We start from the raw sequence: 15,431 nt of genomic DNA, 5'->3' as shown, positions 1-15,431 counted from the left end.
ATATTCATGAACAATTAGTTCATATTCAATAAAGTTTATTTTCCTAACAATTAATGTTCTATTAAATCAATAACACCTTTACTTTTACAATCTTGTAATAATTGTGCGATGCCAAATATATAAATGACTATTAAATATATAATTGTCAAAAATTTTGCTTCCTCAACATGTTTTAATCTTTTATAGTATGTATAATTATATTTTTAATATGATATACACAATTACTTTAATAGTGTATAATCAACTCAACTAATAATATAAAAATAATTTTGTCCTAATATCTCATCGAATACATTTTTTTTTTATCTTTGGATCCATATAATACGTTAGTATATTCTATGGTATGTGAAAGCAAGAAATTGAATTAATTATATCTGTGGTTTATACGTTTCATTATATTTACTCTGCTATCTACCAGCATTATAACCTGGGTAAAGCATTAGCAATGCAGAAGCTAAAAACTCATTGACATCCATTTTAAAATCTTTCTCCATATTATGACGACACGATGGACAATTGTGAACTCCAGATGAAAAGCTTCGTTTTAAACAAGTAAGACAAATATTATGAGCACAAGGTGTAGTTACAGGATTATTAACTACTTCTAAACAACAAACACAAGTAAATCTGTAAAGAAAAAACTCGTATTTAATGAATTAATTTTACTTTTACCAAGGCTTACGTTGTAATACATACCTTTCTGAAACGCGTTGTAGAAAAGCAGTCTTTCCATTTGGTAAAGCTAAACGACATTCGTTCCAAATTTTGGCATTAGCAATATCTTCGTCTATAAACTTTATAAGTTCAGTGTCTAATTTATAAATGTCACGTTTTTGTTTCTTTTTGGCTTGTACAGTCTCTTTAGAGCTTGGTAATCCTTCATCTTCCAATTCAATAGCACGTTTATTACTTGGTCGATTCTTTTTCATTGCTTCTAAGTAACCATCTGGATATAATGGTTTTAAACCAAGTGATTTTATTCTTGATTGACCTTCCCGAGTCCATGGAGCAGGAGCAGGATCATCCCTGCGTAATAAATATCTCCATACGCGAAAACCACTTTTACCCGTATCTGGGTAATATTTGACCACCTTATATATGCCATCATATCTATTATCAAAATAATAATCAATATATAGTATTATTATTTATATAAATTCATATAATATATATTATAAAATATAAATAAGAAGAGAGATCAAGAAGATTTGATATTGTACATACCTGTTACCTTCTTTTGGTGCGTATTTACTATGTTTTGCAAGTTTAAAATTACGTACAACTCTTACAGGGATACCACCTCTCCAATCCTCAGCTGTAGCTCCATTTACTGGATCAAGTTTAGCATTACAATTTACTGCTAAAGCTTTATTCATCCTTGTTAGTGTTTGGTCACAACTTTGTTCAGCAGTTCTTTTATTTCCTGCAATTAGAATAGAAAGTAATCAAAAATACATGTATATGTATACAAATTATCAATATAACGAAATAAACAGAATTTCTTTATACCAGATAAATCCCTCCCTCCAGAACCAGTATACATAAATTCATCTCCATTATCGATATCATCTTCGTAACCCCCAGATAAAACAATGGAGTATGCACAATCAGTTTCACGTCCATGTATTCCAGCTATATGAGGCCTGTGTACACCAACTTCAGAAACCTTCAATAAAAAGATTATAACATTATATTATGCGCATACATTTAAACATATGTATGGATATATATTATTTATGTACCTGAACTCTATATATCCAACATGTACCAACTTCTACACCTGGTATAGGACCTCTATGATTTGGTGGGACTAAACTACATTCTTTCGTTCTACCTACACAAGCCATTCCTTTTCCCCAATCCCTTTTATTACTACTTTCATTGATAATAGTTTTCTTCTTGGACTGTTTCAATTTATCTCCTGCCTTGAATAAATTAAATATTTTTATATTAAAATATTGTATTATTTTTTTTTAAAACGAATTGATATACATTTATATAAAAACAATCACCTACTTTAACAATTTCATTTTCATCATTTTTACATTCAGGACAATACCAATAATCTTCTTCTGGTATTGATGTTAAAGGTGGATTTAAACAACGTAAATGAAATGCAAAATTGCATTCATCGCAAAGTAGTAAGTTATGTTCGTCTTCTTTACCACTACAAATTCTACATCCACATTCTTTACAATCTTTATCAGGTTCATCCATACAATAAGAGCACGAAGCCACTACACGTCTTCGTTTACCATTACTTATCATATGTTGCTCATCTTCCTGTGTTCTTTCTGATAAAAGTTTTGGATGTTCTATAGCATATACACCATCTTTGGGATTTATTTTGCGGCCTTCCAGTTGATTGTCTCTATGCGTATAAAAATAGATAGATGCATATTAATACAGATTTAAATAATATAACATATGAATAAAAATAATTGAGAAATTACCTGCCGATGTGTAAAGTTCCAATCAACTCTTGTGATTTTCTTTTCTTCTCAATTTTTGAAACCGTAAAATCATACCAAAGTCCTACTTCTTTGGGCTCGTCAACATTATGATTAACCATTACTTTGTCACCTATCTTCAATTTTTCAACAGATATAAATTTTCTAGCACGCGGTCTAACAGATGCTTCAGGTACGTTAAATGGAGGCACTTGATTATCAAATTCCCATTGCATATTATAAATAATTTTATCTTCTTTTTTAAATATCTTTTTTATAATTGCTTCAAACCAAGCTCCATGCAATTGATCGAGACAATCAACGGCGTCTCCAGTTTTATAATATAAACTTTCAGTTTCTTCTAAATTTACATCTTCAATAACTTCTTCATTATTTTCTTTTACTCTGTTACTATTTTTTTTATTATTATCTTTGTTATCTTTACTATCTACATTATCTTGTTTAATTTTTACCATTAGTTGTATAACATCATTTAAATTAATACTATAATCGTATAATTTATAACCATTTTCTAATTGTTTGCCACGGAAGAACAATCTTTGCATAGCAACTTCTATTGACAACTCCTTTTGTATTTGACGCTAAAAATATGAAAATAATTCTTTTAATTTTACAACATACTCTACATGCATGTTTGTGCATATATATATTAAAAAATTAATACACAGAACAAACTAAAAAAGTACATTCTCTTTTAAAAGCTACAGAACAGTATAACCAAACTATTGTAAATCTTGTACAAGATTAATACAGATATATTAAATTATTATTTATAAAAGTTCAAAATATAATAAGACAATAAGTAATAATAATAATATAATGAGACAAAAATTCTCTTCTAACCTCATAGACTAAAAGTATGAAATTATTATACTCAAAACATATATTTATTAAATTGTTTTAACATTTTCATTCATTGTAATAATTTGAAAAATCATACCTTGAAATCCTCAACCTCGGTTAACTTAGAAATTGTTAATATCACCTCCTGTTTACCATCCATTGTTCTTACTTTAACATACATCTTGATAACTTAGTTTAACGTCTTTACAATATAACGATTATAATTAACGATTCTTTAATTTAAACAAATAAGTTGAATAAATCAACATTCACGTGTTTTAATTTCAATGAGATAAATTCTACTCTTAAGAGCAGAACAATGATCATATCTCAATCATTCACTACTGTCAGCAAAATCACCACTTGTTAGCGTCTGGTGCAACTATATTTGGCGGGAAATCATCGTTGCAATGTACGGAAAGGTAGTCACGTGATAATATTATACCTAGCATTGGATAGAGAAAAAGGTGTATTTCCATTACTAAGTATAAAGAATATTAAAGCTGTTTTTAATATATTACAATCAAGTGAATACAATTTTTATAATTTAAAATAACTTAAATATTAACTCATATGTATGTTAATATTTTAATCGAATTAATTTGATTACAGATTGTATAAATATATATATTTACTTTGTATCATACAACGTACTATGTTGCGTACGTATCTATATATATACATGCAATCAGTTCGTAAATACACGAATGTATATATCACATTTAAGAATTTAAATGAATAGTATGAAATATGTTAATGCGCACGCGTGATAATATTCTCACAACATAATAAATACATAGAAATAAAACGATATTGACTCGTTGGATGCATCTGAATGTATAATTTTTCATGATATTTTTTAGCAGATTAAAAATATATTACCATATTTATTGAAAAATTATTGAATAAATGATGGTCAAATATTTGATTTTAATGTAATAAAAAAATGAATAATTATATAACAGTAAGATACGATCTAGAATATATTAAAAGAAAACTATAATATATATTATATATCATCTTTTCTCTCTCTGGCGAGCATCTGAAAAAAATGGCCGCTACTACGCATCGTTCTAGAACAAGATCGAGATGAAATATCCAGTAGATGGCGCATTATTAACCGGAACAACATAGTTTCGAATTCAAGGCAAGAAAAACAATATAAATAATAATGATAAGTGTATAGTTATTAAAAAGATAATAATTATGTAAGATAGATCAGTGAAATTTAGATAATACATATTGATAAATAATAAAATTGTGTAGTACATTTGACCAGTGAGTATTTTCGAGCGATACTGTGGCCATGTTTGTTTAGTTTCGAGGGGATGAAAAGTGAACACGAACGAAGCTTTTGAATGGGACTCGCGGGGGAGTGGATACATCGTTGATTAGTCAAAGTTTGACGTGCGCGTACTGATGAATTAAAGGATATGGTAAGTAGTAAAATATTTAAATTCTATTTAGCGTAATTCCTCAAGGTCGTAACATTTTCGCGGGAAATTTTTGGGTGATAGTTTCGTTTAGTAGTAACGCCGCTAACGCCGACGCCGATGCCGCGGCGCAGTATTGCACTTTCAAACTTTCGATCGATTTGTATGTAGCCAAGATGAGTTCGTTAAGGGCGATGACCGACAAAAATGTTTCCTCTATTACATGTTATTTAGATTCATTTATCAACAATTTTTACCTGCTAATAGGTATAGATTATTTCGATTTAATTGATGGGAACGTTACCTTGCATCACATCTTATGCAAATCGATATATGCCTTAGTATGAATACGTATTCTTAATTGTGTATGTGTCAACATACACATTTGAATGTTATCTATATATACATGTATATCTACATATGTATATATACATAGTATATATGTACATATAGGTATATGCATACGCGCGACAAAATTCCACAGATCTTGGACGCTTCTTTTTTCGAACAATCGAACTTGTTTCCCGCGCAATTTCTAATCGATACAAACATAATAAACAAACGAAAAATATAAAGTGTCAATTACTGTGCTTGATTAATTAATAAGTGTTTATTAAACGAATTTATCTCTCGAATTTTGTTTCTCTCAGTTAAAGAACGGTTATTATTTTATATCGTTTAGAAACTTTGGCGGCTCGACAAATTTCAACAGACATTTTCACAACAGTAAGATAATTAATTAAAATTAAACGACGATAATACGAACGAAAATATGATTATTATTTTCTATTTTCAACGCAACTAAATAAATATTCCCAACAAAAATTAATCGGAAGTATGTGTGCAATTAATAAATTTCTTATTTAAAATAATTTTTTTTTTTTTCCTTTTTTTTCTTTCAATATAAAAGTTAAAAGAACTTTTTTGTATTTTGTACAGTGGTCAAGCGTATTGTCAAGTTTTAAAAGAAGTTGTTAAAATGTATATTTAACATTAACGAAGAACTTCATGGGTGGTTAATAAAACATTGCTATTATCCAGAATGTTCTTGCTTGAAGCATTCTCTTTACTGATGTATAAAGCTGTTTGCTAAAGATAGCATACTCCTGAATCAGTAATCGTACATGCAACCAGATGAATATTTTTAGTCAAAGCTTGTTTGCTGATTTGGTGCATGAATTAGATTTATAAAAAGCAGAGTAAGGATAACTGCTTGAATTTAGTTAATATTTCATAATTATTGATAACTGTAATATAGTATAAAGCATAAGAAATATTAATAGTTATTAATGATTTTAATATATCAAACTCCTAAGTATAATAAATAATAGAGTGTATTATTTATTTTAGGACATTTAATTTTTCTTTTGAAATGTGGTTAAGAAGTGAACATGTGAGTAGAAGACTGCGTGGCCGTTTATACATAAGCGGTGGGTTGGGAAGCAAAACGTTTAGTGGCAGAGCGCAAACAGCATCTCCACGGAAAGTACCATTCATCTCTAGCAGTAATCATCGCATAAATACTTTACGCAAATGCAGCAGATTAACTTGGTGGAGACATAGATCTCCAAATTTTATAAAAGAGGTAAGTATAAAATTGTTATGTTAAACATTATTTAGCTTAAGATATGTGTAGTCACTTTACAATCTATACATTAAAGTATCAATTTTTAATATTTATCATTGCAATCTTAAAACACATTATTATCTTCATCTGTTTATCACAAATGATCTTTGCAGGTCATTTATTCTTCACTATTTATTAACTCACAATTACTAACTAACCAACACTTAATGGTTAATGATTAATGAGTGACTGTCAGATAGACAAGAATGTTAAATAATTAAAAACATTCTTTCGCTGAAACAAATAAAGAAAAACAAATTACTTAAAACTACAATTGAAGCCGTTTGGTTAATACGCGGATTAATAATCAGTATTCTCAAACAAGATTATTGTCTCCGTAGGCTTGTAAAGAAAATGTTTTACATTTTGCCAAAACCTCGCCTAGTAGACGTGAGAGGGGTCCTCGTAGAAGAAAATGTATAAAACGATCCATGGTCACATCAACTCCTCTACATCGCACTACACAGAAGGATATTATTCTAGTAAGTTTACAATGAGGAAACATTTTTTTATTGTTCCTTTCTATTTTGATGATATTACTTTTCTATCTTAAACCTGCTTTCATTGATAACATAAGAATTACATGTTATTTTTTGTAGCCACCGAAAGAAACAGTAGAATCTAAAATTTCTGAAGAATCCAAGGAGAACTGGAATATAGCGATTTTGTCACTTCATTCGTCAAGTTTAAATACAGATTTGTTTTGTACACCAACACCATCACAGGATTTTAAATTTTCACCCGCAGGAACATCATCATTGATTGATCTAATGCCTCCAGCATCTCTAGGATCTCATTTAGACCTTACATGTTTTCTTGATGACGAAGGAAATAGAAATACAGGTGCAATGACTATGCATTTATATTATATTTCATTTTTGATTTTTATAATGCATATATATAAATTTAAATCTTCTTAATAATATTATATTTTGCAGATATTCTGTCATTGCATTACTCCGCACTTTGTTTACCAAATGAAATATCTGATGAAAATTATAGCTTAATGAACTCAACATCAATGTATAGCACTCGCACTACATATTCATCGGAGAAATATTTTGGAAGTGGAAAATATCCGTTTATCAATAACAATGAGAACAATAGTAGTATATCAAAAAGTCAGTATACCATTGAAAATAATTCATTCAAATTTGAAGGAACTGTGGATTTTTCCACTCCAAAATATAATACTTCTGCAAGTGTATATGATATAGATGGTCATCATCCTTCTGATACTAATGATAACATTAATATGAAATATGATGCTGAAGATATTGACAGCGAATATCATGACGCCGAATATATGGAAGTTGGTAGCGAAGAGATAGTAGAAACTTGTGATGTCGAAAATATGGTTACTCAAGTACAAGAAGAATGGGAGCCATTTGATCCATATGTTTTTATTAAACATTTACCACCTTTGACACCAGCAATGAGAGCCAGATGTCCGGCTTTACCTCTTAAAACACGAAGTAGTCCAGAATTTAGTTTAGTATTAGATTTGGTATGTAATACCTTTGTTTTACAGATAACCAGCTGTTAAATTATAATAATAATTTTTGTTTATTGTAGGATGAAACTCTCGTACATTGTAGTTTGCAAGAGTTATCTGATGCAGCATTTCAATTCCCAGTAGTTTTTCAAGATATAACATACACAGTGTTTGTTAGAACACGACCATTTTTTCGAGAATTTTTGGAACACGTTTCAGCGCTATATGAAGTAATACTCTTTACTGCAAGTAAACGAGTATACGCAAACAAATTAATGAACCTTTTGGACCCAACAAGAAAATTAATTAAATATCGCTTATTCAGAGAACATTGTGTATGTGTTAATGGAAATTATATTAAAGATTTATCTATACTTGGAAGAGATTTATCTAAAACTGTGATCATCGATAATAGCCCTCAAGCATTTGGATATCAGGTAAGTTTTATTTTCTTCCTAACATTATCTTCAAATTCATATTAATTAAATTTTTGTTGTTTTTTTTATACAGTTAGAAAATGGCATCCCTATAGAAAGCTGGTTTGCTGACCGTTCAGATAATGAACTAATGAAGTTATTACCATTTTTAGAAAATTTAGTTAATTGGGTATGTTATGTTTTATGTGTATTATCGCGTGAATATATGTAAGAAATAAATTTATATCCTTTTTTTTTATAGGGTGGAGATGTTAGACCACACATTAGAGAACAATTCCGATTGTTCAGTTTTTTACCACCAGATTAATTAAGGTACCATATAAAAATTTAGTACTGGCTGAAATATAGGATTAAAAAAAAAATAATAAATCCTATTATCAGTCTTCAGATGTGCGTGAAAGCATGTGTGCAATGTGTATATCCGTGGTGAAAAAAAGCAAACGATTATTCTATACGCGTATATCACATTACGCGTGTAACGTTATATTCAATGCAATGTCTTAAGAGAGTGTGCCTGATGAAGAATAGAACGAAATTCATAGACCTGAAAGGTCTATAAACATTATTTGTTGTTTAAAGGATAATTGTTTCTCTAATGGAAGGAACACTTTACAAAAAAAGTTTATTGATATTTCACTAATTATCTTTATCCATAAATATAACAAATATTAGTGAACGACATTGAACAGTTTCATGCAATCTTAAGAGATAGTTCATCTTTCCAGTTCCATAATGGAATCACTTTCGAATGTCTACCGTTACATAGTAATACAAATACAACATAAATTTAAGAATATCTTCGAAGATTTCATGTTGCACCAAGATTACAAATTTCTTTATATATCAGATCTGTGTTCTCTAATAATTTAGTGGTATCGCAACATTAGCATTACTAATTACGATCTTATGTAATGCAGATTTACAAATTATTTTTTTTTTATTCTTTTTTTGAAATTTTATTTTTTTAAATTTTATTTCTATTTCTTTGATTTTATTATTTAGTTTAATTTCATTATTTGAATATGTCTAACAATATCATAAATAATATTTAATACTTTATCTATATACAATATATAAATATATATATATATATATATATAATTCATTAATTTTCTACATTATTTATAAAATTAGTTCCTTTCGGTAATAGTATTCTATAACAATAGTTTTTATATATAATGCATTTTTATTTAAGTCCAATAAAATTTCTGAAAATAATGATTTTATTTTTTCAAGGAACTATGCATTTCTTTTTATTCTTTTTATATTATAAAATATGATATATTCTACATATAAAATATTTCCTAAAAGTATGATGTAATTATTGTTGCGTCAATTTGTTTTGTTCATTATGTACTCTTGTTATTCTAGTAAATCATATAATTTATCAAAGTTAGTAATGAGTAATAATTATACAGAATATAATTCGAAACTATATTTATGAATATGGGGGAAAAGAGAACATATAATTATCAAATTGTTTTCTTTTTCCGAGAAAATAATATAAATTATATTAATTATAATTAATATTTAATAATATTACTCTAAAAGACAATGTGTGTGAAAATAAGAAAAATGATATTTGAAAAGTTTGAAATGTTATAATCTTTCTATTAATATGTCAACTCTCTTTTCTCCTTCATTCTTGTTCTCGAATTAATGGCATTGCAACAATGAATAAATAGCGTCATTTATTTTTCACATACATATACTTTTCATAGTAAATACAAGAACATTTGTTTAGAAGCATGTAAACATAGACGAATAAATCTCCAAACATTTTCTGACTTCCAAATATACACAATTATACTTATTTTCATTGCATTTAACTTTTAAGTACATTTTAAGTATATACTTATAATTATAATAGATACAGATGAATTTACAATAAACGTGCAAAATGGTGGGAGTAAAAATTATAGAGTACAATATTCAGAGACGAATAATGAGCTATCAAATATGTACCTTAAGTACAAAATGTTAATTATATTACAAATATTTGGCAGTAGAGTTGTTTAAAGATGAGAGTAATTCGTATTCACAAATTTAGTAAAAGCTTTTATGGGAACATTTTAAAATAGTTTTACTATAAATGTATTTTATTAAGCTTAAGTCATTATGGGAAATCATTGTTATTTCAATAAAGGACAAAATATCAACTTGGAGACTATTTGCTTATAAATATATAGAAAAATGACATACTCATCATAGTTACGTGAAAAATATGATCTCAACTCTGATAATGATTAATAAACTGAAAAAACTTTGGTTAATTACATTGTTACTATAAAGTATTATAGCCTGAAGATTGTTTGAAGAATACATTATGGATAAGAATATATTAGTAATTATATAATTATATGTATGTGTGTGTGTAATATAATTATATAATTATACACGATAGGTAAATACAGGTTTATAAAATCATATGTAATTTATAATCTGTATCAAAAAAACAAAGATAATACATAACGTTATATCGAGAAATGTATTGTCTTGGAAATTTTTATGATTTCCATACAAAAAATAACCACACGCACATGGTTTGCATCAAATTTTAAATTGCATCAATTTTCAATCATATTATTATAATATATGCTTACCATATGCATTTATTAACATTTCATATACATCAAAAGTTTATATATTCTTTCATTATCAATTGTTGCATATTTTTTGAGTTATTCTATACAAACATGTATACCAATATTAACTACCTGTAAAGCAGTACATTCAACCAGTAATGTTAGAAAATAATTGTGAGAATCTTTAATGCTAATAATAAAATTTTAGAAAATGTCATACTCCAATAATCATGATATATGAATTGATTTTTACAAAACCTTGATTTTCTTTTTTAAATATTTTTTATTTTTTATCCAAAATAAAGAAATGTTGTGTATGTGTGTGTTAGGATTGTTTATTACCTTATGTTTTTGCAAGAATTTAAGCCAAAAAGTCTCTTGATCGTAATTCTAATTCAATTTGAAATGACAAGATTTCATTTGAAAGATAAAAGATAAATACACAAGATTACTTTCTTCGATTATGTTACAAAATATTATCTTTTCTTTCTTTCTTTTTTTCCTTTTAGTATAAATATGTATAATATTATGTTTTTTTCCTTGCATAAAATGTGTTTTATCAATTCTTTTTAATGTATATCTATTTCTAACAGGTCATTTATTTTGATATTATTTTAATTATTAAATAGCACAAAATATATTTTACTCATTGTACCAGATTAATTATCAAATCATTATTCTAATAAAATAATAATAATACATATAATATTGAATATAAGTTGATATTTTTATTATATTTTTTATATTCAATGTCATATTTTACACCATCATGATTATTTAACATAACATTTCTTCAACAATATCTAATTCTAACAAATTTAATAATAAATGTTTATGTATGCATTTGAAAAAAGTCAGATATAAATGACATCAACATTTAAAACAATATATAACAAATATCTATAAGAATAACAGAAACGCTGGACACAAGAAACATGTATCTAATGATAAATAAATGTTAACTGTTATACATGTTTACTATACAGGTAAGTGACACAAATATTAAATGTACACAATTTTTATTTGTAAAATTTTCCCAAAATGGTAAACTCCATAGAAAATAAATAAAGTCATGTAAGAGATACAAAAATTTCAACATACTTTGCAGATAAATATTATTCTAAGATATTAATTATATTGTCTCGTTTTGAATAATTCATTATTGTTAATATTATTTCAAATTCTTTTATCTTTATTATTAAATCTTTAAGAAATAACAAAGGAAACGGTAATATGTAACATACATTTACACACTAATGCCAGTACTTGATAATAATAGTTCCAATACCAGATTAAAGAATTTGATATAATAAATATAATATTATTTATAAAAATCATTACTTTATATGTTATGACAGAATATATATTAAAGTTTCGTTATGATTATAATTTAAATATTATCATATATTACTTAAACATAATTCTAAACGTCAAATGATTTATAATAAAATTGACTAGAGAAAAATATAAAATAAATTTGTTAAATAAATTGTTGAAAAAAGATTTTTGTTCAAAAAGAATTATATTACTCTGTTCTATTATTTAAAAACATGCTTAACAGATGCATATTGTATTTCAACTAAAAACATAGTATTAGCAAGCACAATATATATAACACTTTAAATAGTAATTACCTGTCCTTTATCAATAATTGTATTGAGATTAACAGAAAAGTATATATTTTAAAAAGAAAGCTTAAAAAATATGAGATTAGACAAATTTTCTATTTAAAATTATACCATTATTATCATCTGTTTACTTATTAATTATTAACTATTATCAACAAAATTATAAGCATTATATATGATGCAAATATGTTGTATACTTAATATCGGTATAAATAGCATGAACATTATACACAGGTATATAGAAAATAACTGTTTCATCTTTTTAATATGAGAACAGAGTATTACTATAATTAATGTTTTAATAATACCTAAACAAAAAAACAAAAATAAAGAAAAAACTTTTCGCTGAGCAATAAAAACACCTTGTATAAGTTTTATATATTGTTGCAATAATTGCAATTCTCCTTAGATGTGTCACTTATCTCTCGCCTCCAACGTTTTGTTAATCTATTAGACTGATAATGTTTGTAGAGGGAAAAATGCTGAAAAATGTTATATTTGTTATAAGCTATCTATTAACTAAATATTATTCTACATTCAACACTAACGTGTGATTAATAATATATATTCAGCTATCTTGTTAACAATTACAATATGTGATTCATCATATTATCTTTTAACTCGAACTTCAAGTATATTGATGTTAATATCTCTTTTTCGATTTTATTTTATACTTCATGTATTTTATTGATGTAATAATAAAATTTGCAATAAATGTAATATCCATTTATGGATATTCATTATATATAAATGAATGTTTTTATTGTATATTGCAAATATTTCTACTGATATTTTCATCTTTAGTAGCATCTGTTGCATAACATAGGAACTTCATTGTGCTATAATCAGTATAACTCAATTCAATATACTTGCAGTCCGAGTGTAGCCTTATCTAATCATCCGAACGTTGAAAATACCTATTCTCGATGCGTTTGCAGAGATTCACGAGCGATGGAAAATTCTTAACAATATTCGCCAGTACGTTGTTTGGAAGAGGTGTTGTAATAATCGTAAATATGTGCCCAAAAACTAGGGCATCCAATTCGTTTGGATTTCTAAATAATTAATAATAATAATTATTAATATTATTATAGAAATAACAATAAAGAATATTATTAATATTATGAATATATTAGAATTAATAGATAAAATCTATAAACGCGTTGTGGATTTTAAAAATGTGTATATTTCAATACAAACTTCTACACACACACACACATGTATTATTTCGAAAGATAATTTATATATATAAATGAACAATAATATATTCATAGAATGAATGAATCTTCTGATAATGAAGGAAGAGATTCAAGAGAATCTAAGCTATACAACAAAAAATCTTCTGATGGTTTTTCTATTATTTCAAAGTCTTTTATAAGAGAATCATTTTCTAGTGTATCTTCTTTCTTTTGGTCTAACTTTTGGTTAAAGTAAATATTATTGATTTTATAAGTATGTTCCATAAGTCCAGGAAATGTATGAATAATTGTGGAAATTTCTTGCGTGGATGGGAAGAAATGGAATTTGGAAAGGGCTTCTATATGACCGTATACCAGAGCGTCAAATTCTGTGGGTCTTACAAGTTATATTTGAGTATTATAATTCTGTTACTTTTAGTAGATATAAAAATGAAAATGGAATTATATGTTTAGTGTATAATATATTAAAACTACTTACTCGTTACCAAAAAAGAAGTTTCTTTTATTCAATCTTTCCGATAATATCACACAACAGTTTTGAACTTCATCAGCGACTTCCTTTAAAGTTCTATTATACCAACCAAGTACATTGAGCCTTTTTATAACTTGCTTTCTCTTTTGCCAATTTAAATAATGATTAAGAGGCCAAGGATAAACACTTCCATGTCTTTGTTTAGTTACTTCTTCTAATGTTGTTGGATCAACCCAACAAATGTAAAGTTCAGCATTAACAAAAACATTATTGACTAATGAAATATAAGCTTTCATATCTGATTTATCTTCAGGTTTTAAATGATTGGATAAACTTGTTCCTTTGTTAGAAATAAACGACACTATATTATCAAACTCAGATAATACAAATGCACCGCATTTAATGAAAGGCAAAGAACCGGTTGGTGACATATATTCGGCATCCCTTCTTGATTTTATTTGAAACTCTAAATTACACATTTTGAGAAAAGCTTGGACGGCAAGACAACTAGCATTGTCTGGCAATAATATTTGTTCTACTTCAAATGGTTGATACAATTGTATCATTTGAGGCCATGGTTCCTGAGCTGTAAAAAGATACCAAATATACACACTTAATCAATAAATATTATTAGAAATTATTAATAACATAAAGTATTTCAATCAATAGTTATTAAAAAACATAAATAAGTAGAAAACAGAGACTAATTTATTATAGTAAATATACAATTTATAAATGAGTCATATGTAACATAAAGTGAGGTTAGATTTAAATAATTTAACTAAAATGGTTAATAAATAACAGTTTAATAAAATGATTTAAATAAAAATTACCTCCAAGCTCTAAAGTAATCGCATCTGCTGTTAGTTCACCAGGCATGTTGAAGTTAAATATAATTAATTTATTAGAATAATACTTTATATATGAATTTACTTATCAACCCAAGTAACAGAACCGCACAGAACATACACAGATCTAAAGTAAGTATCCAGACAGAAAAATATTCAACTAGTTTCTAAACACTTTATTAATAAAAAAATTAAAACAGTTTTTTAATAATTAAGAAATGAATAATATTAAGTTTTAATATCCAATCTTTAATAATACATATATATATATATATACGTCATATAAAGTATTATAAGTAAGATGGATTAGTTTTTCACTCGAATTTCGATAATAAAATGAATCGATATTTAAGAACAATCATATTCGAAAAGATATTTATAAATTAACTAATA

General features: G+C 26.6%; 3 protein-coding genes across 5 annotated transcripts; 1 reads left to right on the top strand and 2 right to left on the bottom strand.

Moving 5' to 3' along the window:
• Positions 1-312: 312 nt before the first annotated feature.
• Positions 313-3,734, bottom strand: LOC106783631 (E3 ubiquitin-protein ligase UHRF1-like). Its single transcript, XM_014742335.1, has 8 exons — positions 3,412-3,734; positions 2,454-3,052; positions 2,017-2,371; positions 1,743-1,925; positions 1,510-1,666; positions 1,225-1,423; positions 697-1,110; positions 313-627 (listed from the first exon to the last, which is right to left on the bottom strand). The coding sequence occupies exons 1-8, from the start codon at positions 3,493-3,495 to the stop codon at positions 408-410; spliced, it is 2,211 nt and encodes a 736-aa protein (XP_014597821.1). The 5' UTR covers positions 3,496-3,734; the 3' UTR covers positions 313-407.
• Positions 3,735-4,408: 674 nt separating this feature from the next.
• LOC106783624 (CTD small phosphatase-like protein 2) lies at positions 4,409-9,244 on the top strand. Of its 3 annotated transcripts, XM_014742322.1 has the most exons (9): positions 5,230-5,582; positions 5,687-5,946; positions 6,098-6,332; positions 6,716-6,856; positions 6,974-7,217; positions 7,313-7,881; positions 7,950-8,306; positions 8,380-8,475; positions 8,548-9,244. In XM_014742322.1, exons 3-9 carry the CDS (start codon positions 6,120-6,122, stop codon positions 8,611-8,613), a joined length of 1,686 nt encoding a protein of 561 aa, XP_014597808.1. In that variant the 5' UTR covers positions 5,230-5,582; positions 5,687-5,946; positions 6,098-6,119; the 3' UTR covers positions 8,614-9,244. The 3 variants fall into 3 exon arrangements, with proteins under 3 accessions (XP_014597807.1, XP_014597808.1, XP_014597809.1); XM_014742321.1 differs by lacking the exons at positions 5,230-5,582; positions 5,687-5,946 and adding an exon at positions 4,409-4,750; XM_014742323.1 differs by lacking the exons at positions 5,230-5,582; positions 5,687-5,946 and having other exon boundaries at positions 6,488-6,856.
• A 2,780-nt stretch (positions 9,245-12,024) lies between these two features.
• LOC106783630 (metaxin-2-like) lies at positions 12,025-15,248 on the bottom strand. Its single transcript, XM_014742333.1, has 4 exons — positions 15,024-15,248; positions 14,197-14,776; positions 13,437-13,574; positions 12,025-13,001 (listed from the first exon to the last, which is right to left on the bottom strand). The coding sequence occupies exons 1-4, from the start codon at positions 15,067-15,069 to the stop codon at positions 12,962-12,964; spliced, it is 804 nt and encodes a 267-aa protein (XP_014597819.1). The 5' UTR covers positions 15,070-15,248; the 3' UTR covers positions 12,025-12,961.
• Between the last annotated feature and the right edge of the window lie 183 nt (positions 15,249-15,431).

This window comes from Polistes canadensis, unplaced genomic scaffold (genome assembly GCF_001313835.1).
Source record: "Polistes canadensis isolate GaletaPanama2010 unplaced genomic scaffold, ASM131383v1 scaffold_23, whole genome shotgun sequence".
NCBI lineage: Eukaryota > Metazoa > Arthropoda > Insecta > Hymenoptera > Vespidae > Polistes > Polistes canadensis.
The sequence above is the reverse complement of the archived record's forward strand: the minus strand, read 5'-3'. Positions and strand labels throughout refer to the sequence as shown.

Excerpts from the sequence above, each read along its gene's own strand:
- LOC106783630 (XM_014742333.1), bottom strand. The coding sequence starts at position 15,069 with ATGCCTGGTGAACTAACAGCAGATGCGATTACTTTAGAGCTTGGAG. Across the intron at positions 14,777-15,023 it reads GATTACTTTAGAGCTTGGAG|CTCAGGAACCATGGCCTCAA; the intron begins GTAATTTTTATT and ends ATCTTTTTACAG. Across the intron at positions 13,575-14,196 it reads AACTTCTTTTTTGGTAACGA|AAATCCAAACGAATTGGATG; the intron begins GTAAGTAGTTTT and ends TTAATTATTTAG.
- LOC106783624 (XM_014742321.1), top strand. The coding sequence starts at position 6,120 with ATGTGGTTAAGAAGTGAACATGTGAGTAGAAGACTGCGTGGCCGTTTA. Across the intron at positions 7,218-7,312 it reads CGAAGGAAATAGAAATACAG|ATATTCTGTCATTGCATTAC; the intron begins GTGCAATGACTA and ends TATATTTTGCAG. Across the intron at positions 7,882-7,949 it reads TTAGTTTAGTATTAGATTTG|GATGAAACTCTCGTACATTG; the intron begins GTATGTAATACC and ends TGTTTATTGTAG.
- LOC106783631 (XM_014742335.1), bottom strand. The coding sequence starts at position 3,495 with ATGTATGTTAAAGTAAGAACAATGGATGGTAAACAGGAGGTGATATTA. Across the intron at positions 1,667-1,742 it reads GTTGGATATATAGAGTTCAG|GTTTCTGAAGTTGGTGTACA; the intron begins GTACATAAATAA and ends TTTTTATTGAAG. Across the intron at positions 628-696 it reads CTACAACGCGTTTCAGAAAG|ATTTACTTGTGTTTGTTGTT; the intron begins GTATGTATTACA and ends TTTTCTTTACAG.